The sequence below is a fragment of the Anser cygnoides genome, chromosome 1, assembly GCF_040182565.1.
Source record: "Anser cygnoides isolate HZ-2024a breed goose chromosome 1, Taihu_goose_T2T_genome, whole genome shotgun sequence".
NCBI classification, from domain to species: Eukaryota; Metazoa; Chordata; class Aves; order Anseriformes; family Anatidae; genus Anser; species Anser cygnoides.
The window spans coordinates 139,982,513-140,009,516 of NC_089873.1; the positions used below are offsets into that span (position 1 = coordinate 139,982,513).

The 27,004-nt window shown below is 39.2% G+C and overlaps 1 protein-coding gene across 3 annotated transcripts in view; it reads left to right on the forward strand.

Moving 5' to 3' along the window:
* The window catches only part of HERC2 (HECT and RLD domain containing E3 ubiquitin protein ligase 2), a 111,575-nt gene that overhangs the window by 9,069 nt on the left and 75,502 nt on the right, over nucleotides 1-27,004 (forward strand). For 2 of the 3 annotated variants that reach the window (XM_048051157.2, XM_066983432.1), the window contains 10 exons: nucleotides 1,978-2,092; nucleotides 8,181-8,318; nucleotides 17,019-17,238; nucleotides 18,889-18,989; nucleotides 22,783-22,939; nucleotides 23,745-23,855; nucleotides 24,168-24,339; nucleotides 24,944-25,117; nucleotides 25,766-25,954; nucleotides 26,609-26,760. In XM_048051157.2, the coding sequence (XP_047907114.1) occupies nucleotides 1,978-2,092; nucleotides 8,181-8,318; nucleotides 17,019-17,238; nucleotides 18,889-18,989; nucleotides 22,783-22,939; nucleotides 23,745-23,855; nucleotides 24,168-24,339; nucleotides 24,944-25,117; nucleotides 25,766-25,954; nucleotides 26,609-26,760 (1,529 nt within the window). The remainder of the gene's footprint in view (nucleotides 1-1,977; nucleotides 2,093-8,180; nucleotides 8,319-17,018; nucleotides 17,239-18,888; nucleotides 18,990-22,782; nucleotides 22,940-23,744; nucleotides 23,856-24,167; nucleotides 24,340-24,943; nucleotides 25,118-25,765; nucleotides 25,955-26,608; nucleotides 26,761-27,004) is intronic. The other variant, XM_048051158.2, reaches the window with a different exon arrangement.

Below are 27,004 nucleotides of genomic sequence, written 5' to 3' on the forward strand. Positions count from 1 at the left end.
TCTTTTCATTCTACTGTAGCAGTGCTTACAAAAGTAGGAAGTTTTCCTCATTAATATAATGTTGCATTATGAAGAATCATGAGTTCAAAGGCTGTAGGTTTTTTAGTGTGTAAGTTTAAGGGCAGTGAGAATTATTTTCCATACCAGGGTGATTTGAGAACATAAAATATAAAAGATGACAATTTAATAGACAGAAGTCTTTACTTGGTGAAAATTGTTATTTTTGCAAAGACTGTTTTTGTAATCCATCCGAAGAGTTGCTGCCTTTGCTATTTTTCAAGCTTGTTTTGCCATAGGTTAGCATTGAGCAGGTGAACATCCTAAAATAATTAACCATCTTCTATGCAATAGGAGCCAAAAACAGCGAAAAAGAAAATGTATCACTGAGAATTGGGAAAAATAAATTCTTTACATGTCCCAGTAAAGACTATGCCCACATCAGATGAAGGAGAAAATGAATGCCTGTGTCTTTGTTGAAATATTTATAGACCTAGAACAATGCAAGAAATTCAGTTGGTGGAAGAGGATTTGTTTTGTTTTGTTTTTTACATTGTTGAAGTGCGACTTTAGTTCAATCTATTCTGTTTTTTTAAAAATTTAACCCAAGTGTAAAGTTTTTAGGAAGACCCAATCTCTGCAAGAGGCCCATGTTCTGTCTAGCCCCAAAGAACAAGGAATGTCACTTTCTTTAAAGTATTGTCACAATGTAATTCTGGTGCCGCATAATTGGTAAATTGTGGATGAGTTGAATAAGATCTAGGTCAGACTGTGTGATTCTTCTCTCTATTACCCCCCCGAGGAAAGGAAGTAGCAAGTGACAAATACATACAATTTGTCAGCCCGTACTTCGGGTAAAAGAAAAGGAAATCATTAATACTTGTTGGAGTGAATTTCTGGCTTATGCAATATGAAGTCAAAAAGCTAATGTGGTAATTTAGTATGCTGCAGTGGTGTCATAATGTGCAACCTGTCTTTAATTTTTCATGTCACTTAGATTAGCTGGGTCAGCAAATGACTTCCCTGCAGTTGGTTGTGGCTCTTAAAAACTGTAATCTTTAATAAAATATCTTTAGGAAACTGATCAAAACAAAGTACAAGCAGACTTCTGTGGATAAAGGCAAATATTAACAGCAGTTGTGTAACTTCTTTGTGTTATTCCTCCTCACTTAAAATGCTTTGGACTTGAATGTTAGTTACATAACACAAGAGTGCTTCTAAATAAGCTTTCAGCATTTTTCTTGGATGTCTCCGCTGCACCGCTCTGGCATGCTGAAGGAATTCTGTTTGCCAGTTTCACTTACTCCCCTTCTCCCTTCTGCTGTATGGTTGCAAATTCTAGCCTGGTTATTAAGGAATTCACTCGAGAAGTAGACGCCCGTTTTGCAGTGTTCTGTAGAGCAGAGACCACCAGCAGCAGAGGACAGGGTATCTTGGTCATTAGGTTTCTTCAGGGGAGATTGACATCGTTGGTAGTTCCACAAGTTGGTGACCTTCGTGTCACATACTCTGACCGAGTTCCACGCTCTTCAGTCGCTGGTTTGGAGAGGGGACTGTAGTGACTTCCCCTGTGCTTCCCCGTTTTGTGACTTCAAGTAGCCTCAGTTTACTGGATGGCTTTTCCCAAAGGGGAAAAGGGGATCCCCCTCCCCCATTTACCCAAATTACTGCATGATGTCATCTTGAATGTGTGGGTATTTCTGAGGTGACCAAATCATGCTTTTGATGAGAGTTACTCACCAAAAGCAAATTCATCTCACCGTATTTGAGTCTACACAGTCAGATCAGGTAGAGCTTTTAATCTGAAAATAGCATAGCTAGAGAAGCAGAGATCCTGAAGATCATCTAAGTCCCTGTCAAACACACACAAACAATTTGCCAGTGAGGTGACATATGGTGTTTTTTAAAATTTCTTCTGTGTTGGCTTGAGGGGAAAAATGCAACTGTGTGTAACTGCATATAACTTTTTTTTTTTAACAGCTTGCTTTTACACGAGATGGACTCTGTGGCTTATGGAATGAAATGGTAAAAGATGGGGAGATTGTATATCCTGGAACAGAATTAACACAAAGTAGTGAACTACCTCCAAGAAAAGGTATGTTTTTTTTATTATTTTTCCCTTTTCTTGTGATGAAAATGGAATTCAGAGTTCATACTGTAAGAAAGCTTTGGTTTCTTGTCACGTGTCTATACAGTTTGCCAGTGTTCATATTTTGAGTTAAATGCAATTGAAACTGATCTCTTTTAAAGTGTGCAGGAAGGTAATGTCTGAGCCTTCAAACGAAGGCTTAAATCTGTTCCAGTCTCTTTAAATTAAACATAACCACTCGTGTTATGATGAGCAAGGCTTGGCAGTGTCCTTTTGTTCATTCTCCTTGGTGTGTTTACAGCTGAGGCCTTTGTCTAAAGGAAGTGGGCTGAGGAAGGGGTAAAGGTGATAGTGCTATTTCTAATTTTGTTTATAGTCTTCATGAAGTGACTAAAAGGTCAGCTGAAAACTGACCACAATCCAACTGTACATGTGCTTTTTTTGTCTTTTAGTTTACTTTAGGGCAGGTCAAACACTGCAAATCAAATGACAGAGTAACATATCTATTCAGATTAATAATTACATGCTTTGATTAGAGACTTGCTCAATATTTTACAAAAGGAATAGAGAATTATTAAGGTCTGTCATTGGATATTCAATGATTTTCAGCTTTCTGAAATACCTGGTTTTGGCATTCCATGTAGTTTTGCCTTTATCAATAAGGGGGTCTGTGGAAAGTAGCAAAAATTTTCTTAAAAATGCAAATGTGCAGTTAGCACAAATAGCACAAGTATCCTGCCTTTTTGTTTCTTTGGAGGGGTGAAGTGTAGGTCCAGTAGAGTGGAGGTCATGTCTGTTCTTTTCTGCAGCTGGAGTATGTTTTCTACAGAAGTACTTCTAAAACATCTATTCTTTTGAAAAGCTACAGTAGGTTAGAAAACTTTAAGAGTTAAGAGCCTGAGAAGGCTATATTCAGATCAATGTATGAATTCTCTTTCAGTGTAGTTAGCCTTCTTAAATGCCACTGTGCTGGACTACATGGTTTGTAAGATATAACTGATTTGCTTACTAGACTTGAACTTTGAGAAGGAAAAGTTAATCAAGGCTATTTCTGGTCAGCGTTGATCAGGTTGTACGTTTGATTCTGTTAGGCAGTAGTGAGTCATGAAACCAGAAAAATTGATGGTCATTTTGCAGCTCAAATTGAATTTCATGAAATGAAAATGTGGAATACTTCAGCCTGTTTAGTTAGTAGTTCATTTTTTTTTTTACATAAATGATGTACAAATCGTTTCAAGAGGAAAGGGAAAAGTGCATGCCAGTAACTAGATTTATGTAAATCCTACTGTTTTTATATGAAAAGCAATATATTTTAATATCAATATTCGGATTATGCTGCTATATCGACTAATTTGGAGATGAGGGGTTGCTGTAAGTAGTCCTTTTTATTTAGTCTGTTTTAAGAAGTTTTGATTTTGATCATATGTTATAATCCCTTTTACTTCACTAGTGCTATATCGTTCTCTGCTAATGCTGCCTGGGCTGCTCGAAAGAGGCGCTTCATTCTTGCAGCGGGTAGTCAGCAGAGGCAGTAGACTGGAAGACCATGTTATTGATAGTGAAAAGCATTCCTTCTCTTTTCTAGGAAGAAAATGCAAATATTGCATTTGTTTTCCTTGTTAGCAGAAACATTTGTATAGGAATAACCTCTTTGTTTTTTCTTCCTGGCACTTTCAGAAAAATGTGTGTGATTAATGCATCCAGGGAAATGAGTTTGCATGTTTCCAAGTATCACCTAAGGGCACAGCTGTGACAGTAGTGATGTTCAAATTCAGGTGCACTTGCAGTATGGCATGTACTTAAAAGGTAGTCAGGCTGCCAGCAGGAAATTGGATCCGTTTAATGTCTGAAAATAGTAAAAAGTATTAAATAATATTTTTTTCCTATAAAACTTTAAGTTAGGAAGCCATTACCGTACATTTTGAAGATGTCAGTTGACCACACAAGTCCTTTTTGTTTCCACAAACTTGTGTGTAAATGGAATTCCTGTTTCAATTAGCTATTTTAAATAGGGTAAAACTATAAAAATTATCAACTTCATGCCTCTGTCCTGTCATTGGTAAGCACGGTGGGTTTCCTCTTCTCTTCTGTTGTGCCCCTTACCTGAAAGTTGGATCTTTGTCTGTCAGCCTGGTGCTGTTGAATGCACGCACCTCACTCAGCGTTGTGTCTGCAAATAATGATCAAGGCCAAATGCCCAAGTGATTGCAGCAAGGCTGGCAGAGCTCAAACCTTTGTAATGGGAATAACAGTATGTGGGAATTGGTTATGCTGGCTACTGTTCAGACAACATGTATATGAAGCTGTAGCAGTGAGCAGGCACGCCGGCTGGCTCCTGCTTTGAGCCTCCTTTCCCATATAGGAAAGAACTTTTTAAAAGTGCCTCTTTTCTCTTCCTTGTTTCTGCCTTCAGCAAGCTAGTTATGTTGGCTGTACCCAGTGTCTCAAGCATTCAGTACTCAGCTGTGGATTATCATACTCTCTTTGCAGGACAGGGGAAGTCCACAGTCATCCTGTTGGACAGTTTGACTTCAAAGCTACAAAATGCTTTATTGCATGTTCAACAGATTTTTAAAAATCGTTTAAAAAGTAGTATACCCCAGAAGACAAACTTTACTTCTGATTAGGGTTGGGAGATTAGAATTTTACGTCATCTGCACTTCTATACCTTGGGGGCTGTGTAAATATGATTTATAAATGGTTAGGTATGCATCCTTCCTTCACAAATAACAATCAAAATTTATGTATATTTATGTAGCCTATATCATGTAAACACTTAGCATTTGGGCTTTTTAGTAAGTCTTCCTCATCCCATGTAGTAAGGTATAGTCATTGTTGTCCTTCCCCTGATCTTTTCCTTTGCAGAAGTCAGGAAGAAGCTGGACTTAAAAATATGTGCATCCAGTGTCAGTGATCAAGTCCGGGGCAAGTTTTCACAAACATGTTGCTTGCAGATGCCGCAGATCTCGTTAAGTTGCTGATCCTCTGAAGGGTTGGTGGTCATGGGAAAAGGAACTGTAAGAGAAGGCTTGGCTGTTTAGGGCTTCATATGTTAGTGCTGTTATCTCCTAGTCCACTCTTTGGCGGAGAGAACTGGTTATGTGCTATTGGTATTGAAATATTTCCTCGATCTCAGATTACCAAATACTATTTTAGAGTAGTTGTGAAACGCAGCCCGTCCTTAAAGCACACTGTGTAACTTGTGCCTTGTGAGTGGCAAGGTATTTGTAGCAACATCTGCTGGGAAATGGTTGCAGGCTTTTTTCCTTCTGCTGAGTGATTCCTGACTCTATCAGTTGTTGGAATTCAGGAGCAGCACAAGGCCTTCCTGTAGTAGCTGCTTGAGGCAGTTATGGTGTGCCAGTTACATTTCATCTTCAGTGAAGAAAATAAGGCCCACCTTTAGCTGCTTCCTTTCTGTCCCCTCTTTATGCGGGGTTAGGCTATTGCTGTGCAGGACTGAGCATGTGGAGAGTTCTTGTGCTTTGCTTTGGAGCTAACTTCTAGCTGAGGATGATTACTTCAGTTGCTCCGTTTTCACTCTCTGAGCATACCTACCTCATCCTGGAGGCTTACGATTATAAACCAAAAGAGAGTTAAGAGAAAGTTCATTTGGGGAACTGTAACGCAGGTGTTTTCCCCCAATACATTCCTCTGTATTCACACTTAAGTCTGAGAAAAATGTTGTTACAATAGGCTGTCACACTGCCACCTTTTTTTTTTGTGTGTTCTTCTGAAAACTGCCTTATTGTTATTTTGGTCTGTGCTGGCTTTGCTCAAGATTTCTTCCTTCCTGCCCCCATTTTCTTTGGGGTTCCCTTTCTGCAATCCCTTTCTTTAGGCATAACTGAGCTTCCATGAATATGAAGTCTGTGCTGCTGCTTTTAACTTAGACTGATACCAGCATTGTCCCTACAGAGAAAGTGGTTTTGTGCAAGTATAGTGAAGCCTTTGTGAAACAATTTGTCATGGGCTTTTAATGTGGTTTTCTTTTTTTTTCTTTTAGCTCAGCTCCCTCCTTCTCTCCCTACCTTCCTTTTCTGCTCATATAGAAAATTAAAGAAACTCCTCCTAGTGGATTTGTGCATGTTTAATGTCAAGATTATTTGTGTACGACACAATGCTGAAGTTCCAACCTGGGCTGGGACCTCATCTACTTGCAGCGAGGGACTAAGTTTGTAGTCCTTTTTTGTCATCCTTTGCCAAGGATCTGTTAGAAAGCATAACAAGTTCTCTCGCAGCTCTCTGCAAAACATAGTGTCTTGGCACAGCACCCTTCTACCCACTGCCTGAAATCCCAGCAGCTCCTGCGGAGCGTGTCTTTAGATGTGTGGGTGAGTGGAGAAACAGCGAGAGCATGGTGTTATTGTGGGAATATTCTGAACTGCTCTGGCTAAACAGGGTGCTTGGTTTAAATGTATAATGGGATTTGTGCCTTCTAATGTTACTTATGCCTCGGAGTAGAACCAGCTAAATTCAGTCATCTTTTGGACACGTTTTATTATGCTGATGACTGCTGGACTGTTGGATGCTTCTTGGTATTTGAGGGAGATGGTTGTACTTGGTATAGTTTCCACTTGAAAGTGGAGTATCCACGCTGCTTTATACTGTGCGCAGGTGACCTTTGCTATCCCTTCCTTAGCCCACAGTCTCAGCTGCAGCAGGCAATGTGCAATTGTCTCTTGTTTTTTTTTCTCTTTGCCTTGTCTTCAGGTGCCCCCTCCTGAGTGCTACTGCATGTTGCAGGTTATGAAACATTGGCTTTAATTTAAAACTTGTATGATTAAGGCAGCTTAAAAAAGCATGCTTTGGGAGGTGCTATTGTCTGCAGCCAAGGAAATGTTTAACAAATAGTCAATCACAGATCCAGTTACAACCAGATCAGACATACATTTTTTTCTTTAAGCCAGATGGAGGAAATAGTTGAATGTTTTTGGAAATTGTACTGCTTGGCGTGCTCTGAAGTAATGAGACCCTTTGATATCCAAGTGGGATAGGTGCAGTCAGATGTGTTGTATCTAGCTGCAGCTGTAAACCTCTTGCTTACTGTCATCTCCTGAAATGTGCTAGTGCAAATGTGTGTATTTGGTGATGGGGGGTGAGATAGAAGGAAAGACAAAATTCTAATTCCTGTCTAGATTGTTGTGGCCAAGGCTTCTGGGAAGGAGTCTGTGTCGTCTGGGTTGGCCGGTAGGAGTGGAGGACCAGTAATTTTTAAGAGCCTGGTAAAGATGTCTGGGTCTAATATCTTCAAGGATAGCTTGCAAATTGTAGTATTGAGAAATCTGGGGGGATGTTTTTAGAAATGAAGGTTCATAGTGGGAAAGGCAGTTGCCTGCGAGGTCCTGAATTGCAAGGCAGTCTTGCACGTTGAACTGGCTGGAGGTAAGGAAATGGAAATCCATACAAATAAGGAAAGACTTCCAGCTGCCTGGTTCTACTGTGTTTAGCAAATTGGGGCTTTCATGCAGTCTTTGATTACAGAGATAAGTGACTAATGTCTGTTTTCTGTCTTCATGAAAGTAATCTTAAAAGGATTGCAAATGCTTTTTTATTGCTTGGGTAGAAAGTGGTGGTATTATTGCTTGCTGGTAATTACTAAGATGCTAGATATGTTAGAAATGTTGAAATACTGCTGCATAAAATTAGTGTAAATGTCAATGTATAGCTCTCCTTGATTTTGAAATTAAGGCAATTGCTGTATTTTACATGTTGGAATATGAAAACAAGTAAATGAAACAGAAACGGAGGTATTTGAGAGCAAAGTCTGACTTAAAGTGCATTTATTGCAATGCTGACCTAATGTGTTAGGGTGGATTTTAATCAGATTACCTAGGAGGTTGCAGCAGTGATTTCTGCATTTTAAAGTCACTGTAATGTAACATGAGAGCTAGCACCTGTGGCAGTTAACGTGTTGCATACTACTTTCTTTTCCCTTCTTTGTTCTCTTAATGATAGACAATATTGCTGTAAAAATGAGGGCTGTGAGCTTTACCTTTCTAATCTAGAACTGAATTAAAGGAGCTTTACCTTTCTAATCTAGGTCTGAATTAAAGGAGGAAGTAGTTTAACTGGTCTTTTTTTTTTTCTTTAGATGATAGCACTGAAAGCCAAACTGCATCAAAGAAAGAAGAGCAAAATGACAAAGAAAAGAAAGATGAAGAAGAGGCTCCACCGCCTACTTACAGGGCCAAATCGATTGTTGAGAGTTGGGTGTGGGGCAAACAACCAGGTATTGTGACTGTTTTGATGATTCTCACTGAAGCATTACAAGTTCTATATTGATCACTGCTTTTGTAGCATCAGGAAGTAATTGGATCAAATGTAGTTGTTGACAGATGCATCTGTTAGGTTAGTGGAATAAGTTTGGTAAGTCGTTAACTGTGATTCAAGTTAACCATTTGCCATAACTACTTTTGGGTTTAATTACACTCACGACTTGAAGAGTCAATTTGTACCTTTTGTACTACTTGAAGGAATGATAAATTGGCTTGGAACAAATGCAGTTATACAGTGAAATGTTAAGATGCCTTTAGATTTCTGTTCAGTTACAGACAAACAAAAAAAAATGCTTAGTTTCTGAAGCCTGAATTTTCTGCAGGCAATAAAGGTTTAATGGTTGATTTTTCTTTTTGGATTAGTGGTCTGATATGAAGGAGTTTGAGCGAATCATGGGAGGAGTGTTGAAAGGGTTTGTTCAGTTAACTATCTGTCCTGATCCTTGCTAACAGTAACATCACCTGTGATGTCAGTGGGAAAATAATCTCTGTGTTCACATCTTCAACTGTGGCTCTATAAAATACTGATTCTGATATTGAAGCCAGCTGAAGTTCGTAGCTCCTTATTGCTGCAGAGCAGCAACACGTTGTCTGAAATGGTCCAACTTTGAAAGTAACGTTACAGAAGAAGCTTCACTTCAGTGGTTTGTTTTGTACTTCTGGTGCCTGAAACTACCCAATTCAGATACTGGAATGTACAAACTTCAGAGACATCTGTTGTGCCCCTGTTCCTTTCCCCTCACTCCAAATCACTTGAGGATCCCTGGCAAGAGCATTGTCTCTTCAGGGCCAGAATCTGGATCTGCGTAGCCATCTTTGCTAGGGAAGCTATGTAACTTGCTTCTGTTGAGCTACAGGTCATCTGCCAGTCTGCTGTCCTCTGCTCTGTGCCAGCCAGCTTTTTCCCCTTTCTTAAGGACAGAAGGGCAGATGGGCTTGATGTCACTCTAGAAGTAGGACAGAATTTTGCAGCGTAGGAGGAATGAAAAGAATTGCCATTACAGTGGAAGGGGGAGGGGGGTGTTAAAGAAGGGAGACCGTGTTGAAGAGATGCAAGCTAAAGGTCATGTTATTTTTGTTTTATATTTGTATTTAGTGCTTGTTGCTGAAGAGTAAAATAAACCTATTGTAAAAAATGGTAATCTAAATACTAACTATCCTACCAAATTTCTCTCAACTGACCAGGGTGTTTGGGATAAGAACTGGCCTTTAAATTTACTCTCCAATGATTTCTCTAAAAATTTAAAATTAACAGAAGTTTATAAAACAAGGGGTGTATGTGTGTGTATGGAGGTTTCAGGAAAAAAAAGTTACTTTCTTGCATTAACTTTTAGTGCTTATATATAGTATGGCTTGTTGTTGAACATGTTATTTCTAGAGTAAATATCTGTGAAGATTTGATGTACTAAATTTGTATTCCTTGGTTTCAGTTACCTTTTGTGCTTGGAGTTCACATCACCTTGTTCTGATTTAACTGTATGGGACAGATAAATCCTTAAATAGTACTATAAACACACTTGTATTTTATTTATATAAGTGTTACAGGTGGCTTTCACTCATGACTGTAGGTAGCTTTTTGTTTTGCATTTGTAAGAAATAGAGCTAACAATTGCTTTTTGTACCATGCTAGTTTTTGTGGCTTGGTAATTGATTTTGAAAAAAAAAAAACAGAACGGAGAATTAATTCAGTCTTGGTGCTTTGCATCTGTCTCATAAAACAAGAAAAACTATTTTAAGCTTGTCTTCTGTCATCCTTCTGAAAAAAAAAATAAAATTGATCCTTCAATATTTGTCAAAAGCACGAAGGAGCTTTTGAAAACGAGAATTGTTTTTTAAAGGTATTCCTACTGTTCCAGTAAGAATGAAAGACTTACCGTGTTTTCACTTGTTTTATATTCCTTTACGAGTAAGGTCTGTGTTTCAGGTTAATACCCTGAGCTATATTTACTGAATTTAATGATTTATGTTATGAAAGTCTTATGTTATGGAAGTTGTATCTAGACATTAGATAGTGGATTATCTATGTTTTAGAAGTGCTGTAATACAATCTTACTTTGCCAAGAAGTCTGGAGGATCACGCTATTGAACTTCAGCAGGCTAATCCAGGTTGCTGGGCCTTGTGACATCCCTCCCCCATGAGAACTGAGGGATTTGGAGAAAGCACAAAAAAAAGCTCTTCATAAAACGTGTTGAGAAGCAGTGCTTTTTGTCTTCCACTCTGTTTTGTGATCCGGGCACAAGTTCAGCGAAGCAAAATGCTTTCTTCAGTTCTAATTTATGCTGAGATCACTGCCAGAACAGGGTGAAGATGTCATACTTGTGGTGATTTTTTTTTTGGTGTGGCCTTACTATGCTAAGTTCTGTAAAAAAAAAACAAAAATATGCATAAAACAGTAATAAAAACATGGGTAGTTTATTATTTGACTTTTAAGTTTTTTCTTCTCTCTGGCTTCAGTGTTCATCCATTTCATATTCAGCTCTTACTTGATGCCAGATTCAGGCCTCATTTTGATATAAGTGCTCATTTAAAACATCTTCCCTTTGTCCTGTCCCCACAAGATTGTGTATTCATTAGCCAGTCCTTCTGATTTTTTCTTAAAAATCTTGTTTCATTACTTTCATCAGTTTTCTTGGGTAGTCAGACCTGATTTAGCAGTCCGTATTAGCAATGAATTAAACCATTATGCTGGTAAATCACTGTCATGGCATAGCACTTCTGGGGCCTCCTCAAGTACAGCTGAGAGCTTGTTTTATAGATAATGCTGCCTCTTGTTTCCTTGGTAATGTTAGTATAGCACTGAGAAGTGGTTCAGAGGCAATACCTAAGGGAGGGGAGGTGAAAACTACCCTTGTGAATTCAGTGAGATACACATGAGAAACGTGTCACTGGCAACAGCAGTTGAATCTTTGTCCTTTGTAAGAAAGGGGGGGACATGATGAAGTTTTATCCTGTAAGAGCTATTAGATGAATCAAGTTTGTACTGTGTACAGAAGTAACTAAGCATTGGTGGCACTGAAAAATCTTTTTAACAACAGATTAAAAGTTAGTGACACATTTCTACTTTGATTTAAAAAAAATAAAATTAAGTTCAGCTTTAGAAATAGAAAAGCTGATTAAAAAAGAATGGTTCAGTGAAAGGATGACACTTGCCCAGGGCCTACCTCCTGTTTTACATCTCTCAGAATTCCTGCCTCCCTGTTTTTTTTTTTTTTTTTCACTTTCTTACCACTTCAAACAGATTTTAAATCCCCCACACTCTCAGCTTGAAAGTTATTGTCTGGCTCCAAGCATCTTTTTGATTTTGAATGTTGAATCTCCTCCCTCACTAAATATGAATAAGGTGAGGTGTGCTGATGGGTGTCTTTTGAACAGAGAGGTCAGAGAGAAGGAAGCAAAAAAGCTAACCACCTGTTAGGAGTTGGGTTCTTTCACAGCACCACAGAGGTGCTGAGGCTGTCAGGGCCCTCTGGAGGCCACCAGGCCCAAGCCCTGCCCCAGCAGGGCCACCCAGCGCAGGCTGCCCAGGCCCATCTCCAGGCGGCTTTTGGAGATCCCCAAGGAGGAGACCCCACAGCCTCTCTGGGCAGCCTGTGCCAGGGCTCCTCACCCGCACAGCACAGAAGTGCTCCTGGTGCTCAGGGGGAGCCTCCTGTGTTCTTAATATAAAATAATTACAGGAGTATATTTAGCCACGTTTCTGAAGGAAATTAGGTGGATGTTATGGTATTTTTGTTTTTCCTTCCAGCTTTTGAATCCACTGTGCATTCTGTGGCATTGGCTTGCTGGCCCCCCAGATGCGTGCTAAGCTCAACTGACTGCATCCTCTGGCTGCTCTTTGTGCAGTGGAAGTATTGTATAGTACAAGGGGAAAGAGATGAGGCAAAACATAAAAAGCTGTAGGAAATTAGCACACATTAGCTCTGCTGCTGACAGGAAATGCGTGCTCTTTATAGTGGCACATTCTTGCCAAATTGTTTGAAACGTGTTTTGAATTTTCAGGTCTGAAATCTCTTTAGACTATATCGTCTGTATTTGCCTTTTGCTGAAGCTCGTGACTCAGTGGAAGCCCTTGAAACTTTTCACTTCTGACACAGGCATTTTTCACGATCCTTAATTTGCCACTTGGAAGCCTGCAGAGTTCTCTACAAGAGCTACTGGCATAAATATTAAGAAACCATTTAGTATGTTATTTTTTTAAGGTGGTAAGGGAGCAAACATGCCTTTAACAGGCTACCTGCCTTAAACTCATGTCAGGTTAATGTATTGGCTGTGGCTGAGGTGATTTAAGAAGTTACTGCCTTCAGCTGCTTGTTTTGCCCCCTCAGATTTGCTGACGTAACTAGATAACGCATCACTGCTTAACCCTGTTCTGTCAATTGATCTAGGTTAAACGCTACTGGTATTTTTCCTTCTAATGCAGGGAATTTCTGGCAGGATGAATTAAGAAGTGAAGACACGTAGTTATGTTAGCTGCCGTGGGGAGGCAGGGATGTGATAAATTTTAATAGAAGATGGTAAAACCCTTACCTGCCTCCACTGCAGCCAGCAACATATCTGACTGTAGTTCTCACTTAACAAGTATTCTGCTAATGATAGCTTGAGAATTTAAACTTGTGTGTTATGACATCAACTCTTACATTGTAGGTATGGATTAGGTAAATAATTTGTCTCCACCCTTCGTAAAATAACTGACAAAGCAGAATGTTGCAAGGGACATCTGGCATCAAGGACTGGCGTAGTGGCATAAACAGTTTTGTTTAAAGAGTTCGCTGTAACCTTCTCAGCTGAAACTTGAATCGTTGCTATTAATAACCTATTCTCTCAGTAGTCTGTTTAGATACTTAGTAATATATGTTGTTCAGGCTTGATTGATTTCAATTGGTCAGTTCCCTAATGTATTTAAAACTTTCTGAAGAGGAAGTGAATTTTCATCAAGACTAATTTACTTACGGAAGAAGAGAAGATTTAAATATGGGAAGTGCGTAGATCCAGCTCACTTTAAAAATAAATAAAAATCCAAAGACACCCGGACACCCTTTCCCCCCAACAGTGTTACTTCTAACAAAACAATGCAGTTCTTGGTTCAGTTTTGAGACCTATCCGAGTTTTAGGATTACTATAGCTAACATTATGTCTGAAATAGCCGTTCCAGTCTTTACCTACACTTTGCATGTGAAATTTCTTTTGGATTATTGAAATAATAAAGTATGTATAAAGTATTTTAAGAATGGAATTACTTAATTTTGGGACAAAGCCTCCTAAAATTGTAGCCGTTTCAGATTGTGAGAAGAGTGAAGGAAAAGAATTTTACCACAACTGAAGTCAGTAAACTTAAGTTACTGGTTCATGCATGTTTGTTGACTTTGGCAGGAAAGAAAAATAACTTGCATTTGAAATGAAATATCCCTTGCTTTAGAAAGTGCTGTTGTGAAGGTCTGTTTTGTGAAACTTTGTGTAGTTTAATACGACTCAACTCCAGTTATCAGTACTTCAACTCTAGTTGAAGTATTATGTAGATCTTCTGTATTAAAACAGAATTGAACCTTTGAGGTATTTAAAGAGCTACAGTAATGTTATTTTTCGTCAGATGAGCCAGTTGTCATATCAGATCATTGACTATCTTGTTGAGTGTCTTACAGGTTATCCCCAGTATGTATTGCGCTAGGAATTAGTTTTGTAGGTGCTGCAGATGAAATGTTTTTTTTCCTGTACAGACATGGTATTGTGTGCGCATACATTGGTCATGTTGAAAACTGCTACTGCTTGACTTGCGTACATTGTACGTGCTTCTGTAGGATTTTGTTTTTTCTTTTTGCATTCAGAGTTTAGTGTCACCTGTTGCATCAGAGTGGATGGGATGTTGATAACAGCAGTTACGTGGCTGATTGGAGTCGGTTCTGGAAGTATGCAGTTGTGGTCTTTTAGGGAAACTTCCTCATAAGGAATTATGTCTAATATAGGTGGTCTCTACCCGTCCTGATTCTTTCCAGTAGCCCCTGTGCCGTATGCTTATTAAGCATATTATTTTGAAAGGAAGGGCTCTGTCATCAGAAAACATGTCTTTCTTTAACTCTCAGAAAGAATTTGAGGGGCTGTTCACCTTTAGATAACTTGTCAGCCAGGAGGGGATTATGAATACTGTAGCTCTCTGTTACTTTATAGACTTTGTGGAGTCTGGCACCTAGTGCTTCATTTCTGTAGCACCAAGCATAGACTGTGTCTTCCCCAAACACAGATGCTAATGAAAGTGCCATTTTTTTCCATCAACTGTTTATTTACTTTTCCTGTGGATACATAAGTATGTAATATGGGGAATGAACCTGCAGAGTGAAATTGGTTGACAAAAAATAATATTTTTTAAAAAAAGTCTCTTTGTAAAACAGTGTGATTTGTTTTTTTTTTTTTTCCTTCATTGTTGTATTCCAGTGGTATTTAGTGATGGATAGGGCTTTAGTGTTTTGGAAGGGGGAAAAAGCTGATTTTTGTGTCTTGTTGTGGTTTATGTAGAGGGATCATGAAGCTGGTGTGTCAGTACTGACCATATTCTGGTACAGTACTCTAAAGTGCAGTAGCTGAGTAATGCTAACACTTTTCAACTTGAGTTTTTTCCTTTAAAATTATGGTATTCATTTGGAGGTATACTGGAGCTTCAGGCTGGGGACTCATCCAGTCATCCATGAAAGCTTCCCAGTAAACTTATATCATGTTAAAGGACATAATCATAGAATCAATAAGGTTGGAAAAGACCTCCAAGATCATCTGGTCCAACCATCCCCCTACCACCAATGTCACCCACTAAACCATGTCCGTAAGCACCACGTCCAACCTTTCCTTAAACACCCCCAGGGAGGGTGATGCCACCACCTCCCTGGGCAACCCCATTCCAATGCCTAAATACTCTTTCTGAGAAGAAATGTCTCCAAATTTCCAACCTGAACCTTCCCTGGTGCAACTCATTCGCTCTTGTCCTATCCAAAGCCAAACCAAACATGCCTTTAGCAGGCATTTGTTTTATTTATGTTTAGTTTGCATAGTGATCTGGAGTAGCTCTGTTCAGCTATGACTGACAACTGTGCTATAGATGTCTTTGTAGGGAATTTTATGGGGCAAAAATTAAGGGTACTGTGGCTTTTTTGTCATATTTCCTGTTGTTGAGCCAAAGTATGGATGTTTATAATAGCTGCTATTACTTTTGTCTGATTTCTTAAGGTCTAGACTATAAGGAATGCTTACTGTTCTTACTCATTGAAAAAGTCAGTTGTTCGTCATAAGCGGAAAAATGCAAATTGCCTCAGGGAAAGGAATCTAACACATGAAATAGTGAAATGTGAGTAGCAGTGTTGAAAACAGGCTGGGGTGATGGTTGACAACAAGCTGTATGTGACTGTGCAATGTGATATGGTGGCAGAGAAGGCTGCTTGAATTCTCTGCTGGTTGCTCAGAGATGTATCACAGAGTGGGGACAAAACTTTGAAATACTTTAGAGAGTTACGTTTACAAAAAAAAAAAAAAAAAAAGCCTCGTGCCTCGTTAGATACAATTCAGCTCCAGAGGCTACCATAAGAGTGTCTGAATTTCTATAGCTTGGAGGCTGCTATTCCATTTTTTTTTTCTGTGAGGCTGTTGCCATCTTTTCACAAACACAGTTACATATAAGCAGGTAGGTATTTTGTTTTCATAGCCCTTAGTCAGGTGTCAGTTAAACAAAGTCACTTCTGTGTGGCAGCCAGGCAACAAATGCTGGTGGTTGGCTTAGGGAGGAGGACTGTAATGCAGAGAAAAGCGGAGTGGGGTGGCCCAGTGATCAGACCGTTAATAAAGGGAGAGGAAAAAAAAAACTTCCAACAACAAACTTTGTTCATGTTTATCCAAAGAATTAAAGCTACAGAGAGTGTAGATTAAAAAAAAAAAGGGGGGGGGAATAACCAACCTCCCCCCCTCCCCCAATAAACATTATTTTTAAATTCCTGTTTTCAAGTGTTTTGAGACTGTCTTTATCATCTGTAGTTAGATAATCAGGACTTCAGGCTGTTGAATGCTTTTTCTGGTTAGCAAATAATTAATTTTCTGGTGTTGGTACGTGGGTTAGATCTTTTATTTGCTGATTTTTACTTGCGGGTGTCTTAAATTTCTGACAGCTTGTTTCAGAAGCTAACCAGCTCTTGGCAGTGACCCTCAAGCTTCTGAGAGTAGTTTTATAACTTCTGAGAAACTTAAGATAATGTGTATCAGTGCAAAATGAAAGCATGTCTTCCTAGGTACTTGCAAGGTTGTTTCTTGTACTTAGGAGAAGTCTGGCTCTGAGGTCTGCTGTTGATAAGAATTTGCTGTATAACTTGTTTTGAACACTTGCATAAATATTTTCTATGGCATTTTAATTTCAGACATGAAACATGAAGGTTAAGATGTATTCACACAAAACTAGTTTTAATGATAACATTAGTCTTTGTCTAAACACCTGTTAAATATGACTTGTAATTGTGTAATACATACTGCTAATTAGAAATGTGCACATTAAACATGGAAACTGAATTTCACTAAGTTTTGAGATGTAGACTTCTAGTCAGTTCATAGTTTTTATTTTTTCTTGACTTTTCTTGGTAATATAGCAAAGATCAACACCACTAAAACGGTATCTTTCTCTGATTCTTAGATGTGAATGAATTGAAAGAGTGCCTTCATGTACTAGTGAAGGAACAGCAAACTCTGGCCACGCAAACCGCTACAACAGCTCTTTCAGCTATGAGGCTAAAGCAGAGGCTAGTTATCCTGGAACGATACTTCATTGCATTGAACAGAACAGTTCTTCAGGAGAATGTCAAAGTTAAGTGGAAAAGCAATAGTATTCCTCTGCCAACTGTGGATAAGAAAAGGTAATGACAACTTGTACAGATAAGTTAGTATATTAGAAAAATCATAGAAGGGTTATCAACCTGTGTGTGACAGCTTAATGGGATTTCTTTCTCCTCATGAAGCATTACCAGTGAAGACAATCTTCTTATTTAAGTTGGTTTTAGGTTGTGCTGTCTACCACACAGTTTTCATCCTTGGCTGATGCTTGCTTATGTTGACTATGTTCGTATTAGTTGTCTTTTATTATAGTACACTTCAGTAGATGTTACTCTATGAGCTGTAATCATACTTTCATGGAGATACTCCTTTTGTTCTACTCTGTTGGATGTATGGAAAGGCCTATTTCAGAAATGATGCTGATGGACATTACATAGTTCTAATAGCATTATTTCTTGTCATTAACATGTATTTCTCATATTTATTTGCTGTTATGCACATAAATTTAAAAATGCAAGTACATAAAAGTTGAATGTAGTTTTCCTTAGCTTGGGTGAGAAATGTTATTATCAGACATCTTATCTGAAAATGTTTCAGGAGACCTATCTGAATAAGAAATTATCTAGTTACTTTCTATATCTAGATAGTTTATTGACCTAAGAATAGAACAAAACTATTAATTGAGGCATTAAAGAAGCTTGTCAATAGTTGAACTAGGTTGCTGTTGGACAGAACATGCAATTTAACCAGGGAAAATTTTATTTTAGATTAGCTCTAGCTTCAAAAATTAAAGAGACAGTAAATAAATATTGTAGATGAGTTATCATCTATGGAATTGTTCTGATGGGGGTGTCTTTCTATGAATAATCTGTTCTTTGAAGAATAATTTTTCAGTTCTGATTAAAAAGAACACTGGTATGTTTAAATTATCGGACTGCTTAAAAAGAAAAGAGTTTAAATTTTCTCTCGCTTGAAAAAGTCTTGAAAGTTCACTTTCATTGTGATGTGAGATTAAAAACAGGTTTGTCTTCCTAAGACAAAACAGTAGGGAATCTCCTGTTAGTAAGTAAAAAGGAAAGCTTACTTGATTAATGTGATTGTTTGCGTAAATAGCAAAGGTAATAAAAATGTTTGGGAGTCCAGTGCCTGTCAACAAAAATTCAAGTTCTCTCTTCTGTACGCAAACCAATACAGAAGCTGCAAAGAGATTTGTAATATTGACACTTGAGTGAAAAGACAGGCAATGACAAAATGGATGAAATTCATTATCAGTAATTGAATAGAAGATTTATACAACATTTAAAATTCTAGGTAATGCAGTCCAAATACACTAGAAGTGTAAACAACCTAGATAAAAATGAGTGCGTGAAACATCATACACTTGTGTACTTTTAGTATGCAATCATAATTTCACTCTAAGTAACTTAGGAACCTTTCCTATGGCAATTATGCCAGTCTGGTTTATTTTTTCTCTGTTAAGGTTTTTGTTGTCAGGGATTGAGTTAGCTGGGTTTTAGAACAGCTGAAGTTGAATTTTGGTTGTCGTTTTGATGTTGACCACCTTCATTCTCAAGAGGAACTTGCAATTATTTATATTAAAAAAAAGTAATTGTATATGCATGCATATAAATAAAGTGGAAAGCTGTCAAATACATATATTACTAATAATTTTTATAATGTATGTAATTGTTACATAAACTGTATAGAGACAATGCGAATATGATTTTTTTTAGCCCAAGACCTGTAGGGAAAGGTGTAGAAGGACTTGCACGAGTTGGATCTCGAGCAGCACTTTCATTTGCATTTGCGTTCCTTCGTAGAGCATGGAGGTCAGGTAGGTCTACTCTGTAGCATACTGTGTATATTTTTGATTTCTGAAGACAGATGATTTTCATAAAAGCATGTGCATGTATTAAAGATACAGCTCTATGCAAATACTTACAAATACTAGACTTCCGTAATCGTATCTTATTTTTATGTGGTCTTATGTCTAACAGTGCTCTTGTTGATCAAAGCCATCGGAGCCAGTCATTGCTATTCAAGCCAATACTGCTGTCGTATTGTGCTGGGGTACTTTTACGCTTAGCTATACAAACTGGGATTTCACAAAGAGAATGCATTTTAATGCCAGGTTTCAGAGAAGTTAGATTTCTTTTTCAGAAAAGATGTATCACTATACTACTGCAGCACAGTAGTAGTTTTGCAAAGGAGTTGGGAGCAGTAGTGCAAAACTTGTATTTAGTTTGTGTACTTGTCAACAGTGGTCAAATGGCAAAGGTTGGCACTCAGAAGTTTGAAATGGCAGAATTCTCCGTGCCACCTGAACTTCACAGAATCACAGAGTGTCAGGGATTGGATGGGACCTTGAAAGATCATCTAGTCCAATCCCCCCGATGGAGCAGGAGCACCTAGATCAGGTCATGCAGGAACACGTCCAGGCAGGTTTTGAACGCCTCCAGAGAAGAAGACCCCACAACCCCTCTGGGCAGTCTGTTCCGGTGTTCTGTAACCCTCACTGTGAAGAAGTTTCTTCCCATATTTAAGTGGAACCTCCTATGTTCCAGCTTGCACCTATTTCCCCTTGTCTTATCATTAGATGTCACTGAGAAGAGCCTGGCTCCATCCTCCTGACACTCACCCTTTACATGTTTATAAACATTAATAAGGTCACCCGTCAGTCTCCTTTTCTCCAAGCTAAAGAGACCCAGCTCCCTCAGCCTTTCATTGTAAAGGAGATGCTCCACTCCCTTAATCATCTTTGTGGCTCTGCACTGGACTCTCTCAAGCAGTTCCCTGTCCTTCCTGAGTTCCCTGTCCTTCTTGAACTGAGGGGCCCAGAACTGGACACAATATTCCAGATGCGCTCTTTCTGAGGCAGAGTAGAAGGGGAGGAGAACCTCTCTCGACCTACTAACCACACCCCTTCTGGTATGCCCCAGGATGCCAATGGCCTTCTTGGCCACAAGGCTTATGGTAATCCTGCTGTCCACCAGGACCCCCAGGTCCCTTTCCCCTATGCTGCTCTCCAACAGTTCAGTTCCAAACTTAAACTGGTACCTGGAGTTGTTCTTGCCAAGATGCAGGACTCTACACTTGGCCTCATTACATTTCATTAAATTTCTCCCTGCCCAACTCTCCAGCCTGTCTGTCTTGCTGGATGGCAGCACAGCCTTCTGGCATGTCAGCCACTCCTCCCAGTTTAGTGTCATCAGCAAACGTGCTGACAGTGCACTCTATTCCCTCATCCAAGTCATTGATGGATATACTGAATAGTACTGGTCCCAGTACTGACCGTTGAGGGTCTCCACTAGACACAGGAGTATCCAACTCGACTCCATCCCATTGACCACAACTCTCTGGCTTCTTTCCTTCAGTCAGTTCACAGTCACCTCACTACCTCATCGTCCAGACCACACTTCCTTAGTTTAGCTGTGAGGATGCTGAGACAGTGTCAAATGCTTTACTGAAATCAAGATAGACCATGTCCACTGCTTTACCATCATCTGTCCACCTGGTTATGTCTTCATGAAAGGCTATCAGGTTGGTTAAGCATGACTTCCCCTTGGTGAAGCTGTGTTGACTCCCCCTAATGACCCTTTTATCCTTGATATGCCTAGAGACAATGCCAAGGATAAGTTGCTTCATCGCCTTTCCAGGAGCAGAGGTGAGGCTAACCAGTCTATAGTTACCCGGCTCCTCCTTCTTGCCCTTTTTGAAGACTGGAGTGACATTTGCTTTCCTCCAGTCCTCAGGCACCTCTCCTGTTCCCCACGACTTACCAAAGATGATGGAGAGTGGCCTAGCAATGACTTCCGCCAGCTCCCTCAGCACCTGTGGGTGCATCCCATCAGGACCCACGGATTTATGGATGTCCAGATTGCTTAGTCGGTCCTTAACCCAGTCCTCATCAACTGAGGCAAACTCCTCCTTTATCCTGAGTTCCTCTGGGGCCTCCAGGCTATGGTGCTCCTCAGAACAGCCCCTGGCATTATAGACTGAGACAAAGAAGGCACTCAGTAACTCTGCCTTCTCTTTATCTTCTGTCACCAGGCCACCCACCTCATTCATTAGTGGGCCTACATTGCCTCTAGTGTTAGTTTTATCCACAATGTATTTGAAGAAGCCCTTTCTGTTGTCCCTGACCCCTCTTGCAAGGTTTAATTCTAGGGAGGCCTTAGCTTTCCTGGTTGCATCCCTACATCCTCTGACGACAGTCTTACATTCCTCCCAAGTGGCCAGCCGCTCCTTCCATGACCTCTGGACTCTCCTCTTCTACTTGAGTTTGTCCAGCAGTTCCCTGTTTAACCATGCAGGTCTCCTGGCTCCCTTTCTTGACTTCCTACCTGTTGGGATGCTCTGATCTTGACCTTGGAAGATGCATGATCTTGACCTTCTATTCCGTCCCATGTCATCACCCCAGAATGGAAGGAGGGAAGAGAAAATAACTTGCGCACCAGGCTCTTTCACCAGCTGTTCCAAGGCCCTGAAGTCTTTCTTCATTCCCCTCAGACTAGGGGATGCAGCTTCCTTCCCACCTGTCTGGAAGATCAGTAGCAGGTAGTAGTCTGTCGAGCGCACCAGGCTGGGGAGTGTCCTGGTGATATCCTTGATCTGGGGCTTCAGGTAGACTGCAGACTTCCCTATGATGAGGTTCAGCTCTGCATATTGGGCCCTGTGCTTCCCTCAGAAGGGAATTGCCTACTACAATTACCCATCTTTCTTTCTTTCTTATCTGAGGCAGTCTTGAGGCGTGTTGTCACTCCTCCTGTGTGTGACCTTATAGCTGGGCATTCCACCACACCCTCTCCTACCTCTCCTTCAAGATCCAGGGAATCAAACCTATTACAGGGGGCACCTGGGGAAGTGAGGTAGGTAGGTAGGGGGGTTGCCTGTGACGCTGAACTGGGACTCGCTTCCAACCCTCATCTTCCTTTTGGTCCCCTCCCTCTGCCCAACAGCGACAGGGCAGGAGCTCCACCACCCTCTGGGGGGCATCCCCCTGGTGCCCTTCTCTCTGGCATGCCAGGGAGTTACTCCACTAGGCAATCTCCTGCTCACACGCCCTGATGCCCCTTAGTCTCTCCACCTGCTCCCTGAACTCAGCCACCATGGTGAGCAGACTTTCCACCTGAGAACAGGCGGTCTCCCCGCTGCCCTCTCCCGGCAGCGGTAGGCTCAGGCACTCCCTGCAGCCAGAGGCTGGAGCAGCCACATCTCTGGGCAGGCCACAGTCTTTTTGGAGTGAGCTGTCTGCCTGGTGGACACCATGGTAGGTTTGTTTTCTCGCAGACTTACCTAAATATTTGTCTCAGTCTATGCTATTTGTTTAGATTGCAGCTGTTTGGCTCTTTGTCCGGGGTAGTTCTTTTTCCAGTTGCCTCAGAAGATGCATAGCAGGACAAGCTGTTTTAAGACTTGCTGCCTTTCCAAATGCGTTTTTTTGTGAAGCAGATCGTTCTTCAGAAGTCTTGCAGTCAAAATGTTTGTATGAAAATTGAGAACTTACATACATATTAAGTAACTCATAACCATGAGATTAAAAAATAAAAATCCACAAAATGTTGTATAAAACATCTGTCCACCTTCTGTGAAGATGTGGGTGTAACTAGTATTACTGTGATCCTTAGGTGAAGATGCAGACCTGTGCAGTGAGTTGTTACAGGAGTCACTTGATGCACTACGAGCTCTACCAGAGGCATCCCTTTTCGATGAAGGGACTGTATCTTCTGTGTGGTTGGAAGTTGTGGAAAGAGCTACTAAATTCCTAAGGTCTGTTGTGACTGGGTAAGTTTCTTCTTTAGGGTATTGCTGAAGTATCTGTTACATGGCAAACTTAGATCTCCTACCAACTGATAGTCTGAGCAGAATAGTTTAGAAAAGAAAAACAGTTGTCTTAGTTTTCCGTAATGTTATATCAAGCAAACAAATGGTACATGAATTGTTGAAATGATGCTTCTCAAGTATGGTTTAATTCCTTTAACTATGTAAGAAGAATCTAAACTTGAGTATTCTGAATCACCCTGTATAGACTTACCCTAAAAATATTGTATCACTATTGTAAGCTGTACGCACATGAAGAGTGCTTTTAGTAATGCAATACATGTGTATGCTTAACTGAGCCTTTCCAGTATAGCAATATAATACGGACTGTGCATAGGGGGACAAAATAAAGATACTCACTTTGGACTTGGAGCACTCCCTTACTTTTGCCTGTTATTTAATAACTCTTAAATTTACCCTTTTATGATTGTTATAGAAATTATCTTTTGAATACTGGAGCTACATCCTTATGGTGAATATCATAAAGAATATTTTAATTTCGCCTGTGAAAAATGTGTTTTTCATGTTCTTAGCATATTTAAGAGAGCTAAGGAACAGATAGTGAAGCTTTGGGCAGTTTTAAAGCCTAGCTGCCACTTCAAAAATAATCTTTTGTGGAACGTGTCAGCTTTTGTTACATGCTTTCATTGCCAATTTTATATTCTTTAAGTTTAGTGGTTCTTGGTGTTTTGTAGATGCTTTTGTTAAGCAAATATCTATTGTTTCCAGTTATTTCTTAGCTAATATATATTGTTTGATTTTTAAATAGAGATGTGCATGGAGCTCCCAGTACCAAAGGGCCAGGGAACATTCCGTTACAAGACCAGCACTTGGCACTTGCCATATTGTTAGAACTGGCAGTGCAGAGGGGCACGTTAAGGTGAGGAGCATGAACACTCCGATTTTTAACCATTGCTATTGGTTGGAATGACCAGAGCAGTGCCTGTCTTCAGTTTTCATTAGTTTTGTGTAATGGTTGTGGTTCAAAGCATGTGAACCTTTACTGTAATGCAGTGGAGATCAAACTCTTATGTTAACTAGATTGTAAAATCCATTTTTGGTATTTTGACATCTGCTTAAAATGTAAAGCTGTGACATCTGGTTAAAAATGTAGAAAGTGAGTTGTATGGATAACCTAAAATGGTTTCCCTAAAAATGCTTATTAACAAAAGACATAATCTTCCTCTTTCAGCCAAATGTTGTCTGCAGTTATGTTGTTGCTTCAACTTTGGGATAACGGAACAAGGGAAACGGATAATGAGCGATCTGCACAGGGAACAAGTGCACCCCTTCTACCTTTGTTACAAAGATTTCAGAGTATAATATGTAATAAAGATGTGCCCAATACTGAGGAAGAGATTCAGGTACTTAGACTTGATTTATTTGAAAGGGGCATTATCTTGGTATCAAGCTTTATTTGGCTGACTAAATTAGCTACAAAATTATCCAAACAAAATTTGGATTTACTTTAGCAGTAGTATTTTCCTGATGACACATATACATGCACCACTGTTGTTTGATTTTTTTTTGTGTACATTTGAGTTCCTTGAGGTAGGAGGAGGAATTTTGTAGTATGATTGTAGATAAACATTGTATTCCAGAGCTAATGCTTTTGTGGTAACTTACAAATGTGACCAGTTAACTTTTCTGCACGCTTGGATTGTTTTTATTTAATTTTGTAAGAAGTTAATTGAACTACAACTCTTACTGAATATTACTGAGGTTGATAAAACATAGCAAATGAGTGTTATTACACTTAAAACTTGCTATTCACAATATGACTGAATTTTCTCAATGTATGTGTTTGGGATTTTCCTTTACTATAAGAAAAAGTATGTGCCTGTTTAAATAAGTTTCTCTTAAACTTGTGCAGATACTCAGCATATCTATAGTGTATTCTGTATCCGTATGTGTAGTGGCATGGAAATATGTTGAATATTCTTCTGACTGCTCTTTTTTCTTTTTTAGCTGCTGACTTATCCTCTGAGTCCAAATGAAAGTTTTCTAAGGTATCTGACTTTACCACAGGACAATGAGCTAGCGATTGATCTGAGGCAAACTGCGGTTGTTATCATGGCCCACTTGGATCGTCTAGCCACGCCATGTATGCCTCCACAGTGTAGCTCTCCTACATCTCATAAGGTAACTATTTGCAGAATCAAGTTTAGTAAGGTATATTTCCTAAAAGTGTAACTAATTTTCAGTTTGGAAGAATAATGACTCTTAAGATTGTTTTGTTTTCCTTTTGATTCTCACATTGTAACTTTGAGTTGCTTAAATTTGTCTTGGGTATCTTGTGTACCTTGGAGTACAGTTCTGTGGTTTGGGAACAATTCTTCCTTATCACAACATTATGGCTAATTCTGCCGTGTTTTGGACTGTTCCTGTTGTTTATTAAAGAAAATTCTCAAGATCAGAGATTAAATGTTTATTAAATTTTGTCTGACTTACTTAAAAAAACAACAGCAGGACAAACCAACAATCAAAAAACCAAAGAAACCTCTTTATATGTTAAACTTACCATCTTGAAAGTCTACACTTACTGTAGATATTTATAGCACATTCAGTAAAAGACTAAACTGAATATGATGAATGCAAGTCTTTATTTTTGATATCCTGCTAATAGACAAGATTTATTGACCACTGGCAGTAATGACTGTCAAAGATATGAGTATATTTAGCATAGAAAAGCTTAAAAAAATACAAAAAAAACCCATAAAGATCTGCTGCATCTTTTTAAATCAAATTGCATATTTCAAAACTGTACTTACAGAATTTCTTATTTTCTAGGGATCTCTGCAAGAGGTCATTGCTTGGGGTTTAATAGGTTGGAAATACTATGCTAATGTGAGTGGTCCAATTCAATGTGAAGGACTTGCCAATCTTGGCGTTGTGCAGATTGCCTGTGCAGAGAAACGTTTTTTAATATTATCTAGGAATGGACGAGTTTATACACAAGCTTACAACAGCGATACACTGGTGAGTTCTTTTTGCATATTTTTGAAAATGTGTTCTATATTATTTCATGTGATAGGTCTGCTTTTACAATATCTTGGAAGAGTAGATTAAGGTGTGCTGATTTTTGTGAGCTGCTTTGTTGTTGTTTTTGAACTTTCAGAAGTAGTGATTTTGATCTCTTGTATTGATTTGATTAAACATATCTCATTCCTGTAATTTCTGTCAGGCTAGAGGTTATGAGTATAATAATACTTGATTTCATTGCTATTCTATTGCTATGGGTAACAGCTCATTTACCCATATTTCTTTGCAATTGGTAACAGCTGTAGAAATCAGCAGATGTGAAATGAATTTTAGTTCAGTGCACCATGCTCAAACTGTGTAGTTTCTCAAACAAAACTGTACTGTGACAAACATTTGTTGCTAAGATTTTGTTTAAGATAAACACATATACTAAAGAAGTATAAGGATGGGAACAGAATAATTGCAGAGCATCATTTTTAATCAGATTTAAATAGCAATTTGACCTTTTCTCTACTTATATCTTTGCTTCATTAACTTAATAGATTTGACAGGTTTGATAAGCCTTGGGAAAAGTGTTCCTAGTTATTCTCTATATAGGCAAGTGGTGGAGAACATAAGCAATTTTAATAACTTTATTACTTTGGTTCGCAGGGACCACAGCTGGTGCAGAGTCTAGCTTCCAGAAATATCGTGAAGATTGCAGCACATTCAGATGGGCATCACTATCTTGCTTTGTCAGCAAATGGTGAAGTTTTCTCTTGGGGCTGTGGAGATGGTGGAAGACTAGGCCATGGGGATACAGTGTATGTAATAATAAAAAAATAAAAAGTAACATTTGACAGTGTTCTGAATTCATAGTAGAAACTATTTAGTTGTGTGTACAAGCACCCATAAGAATTATTACTGAAATGTAGCATGCTACACTGAGACTATGCGTAAAAGGTGTAATGTACGCTGATCATGATTTATTAAAGGATGCCTGTACTTTTCAATCATTGTCTGACAAATCAGGCAAGTAGGAGACATTGTTAATAACCATATATCTGA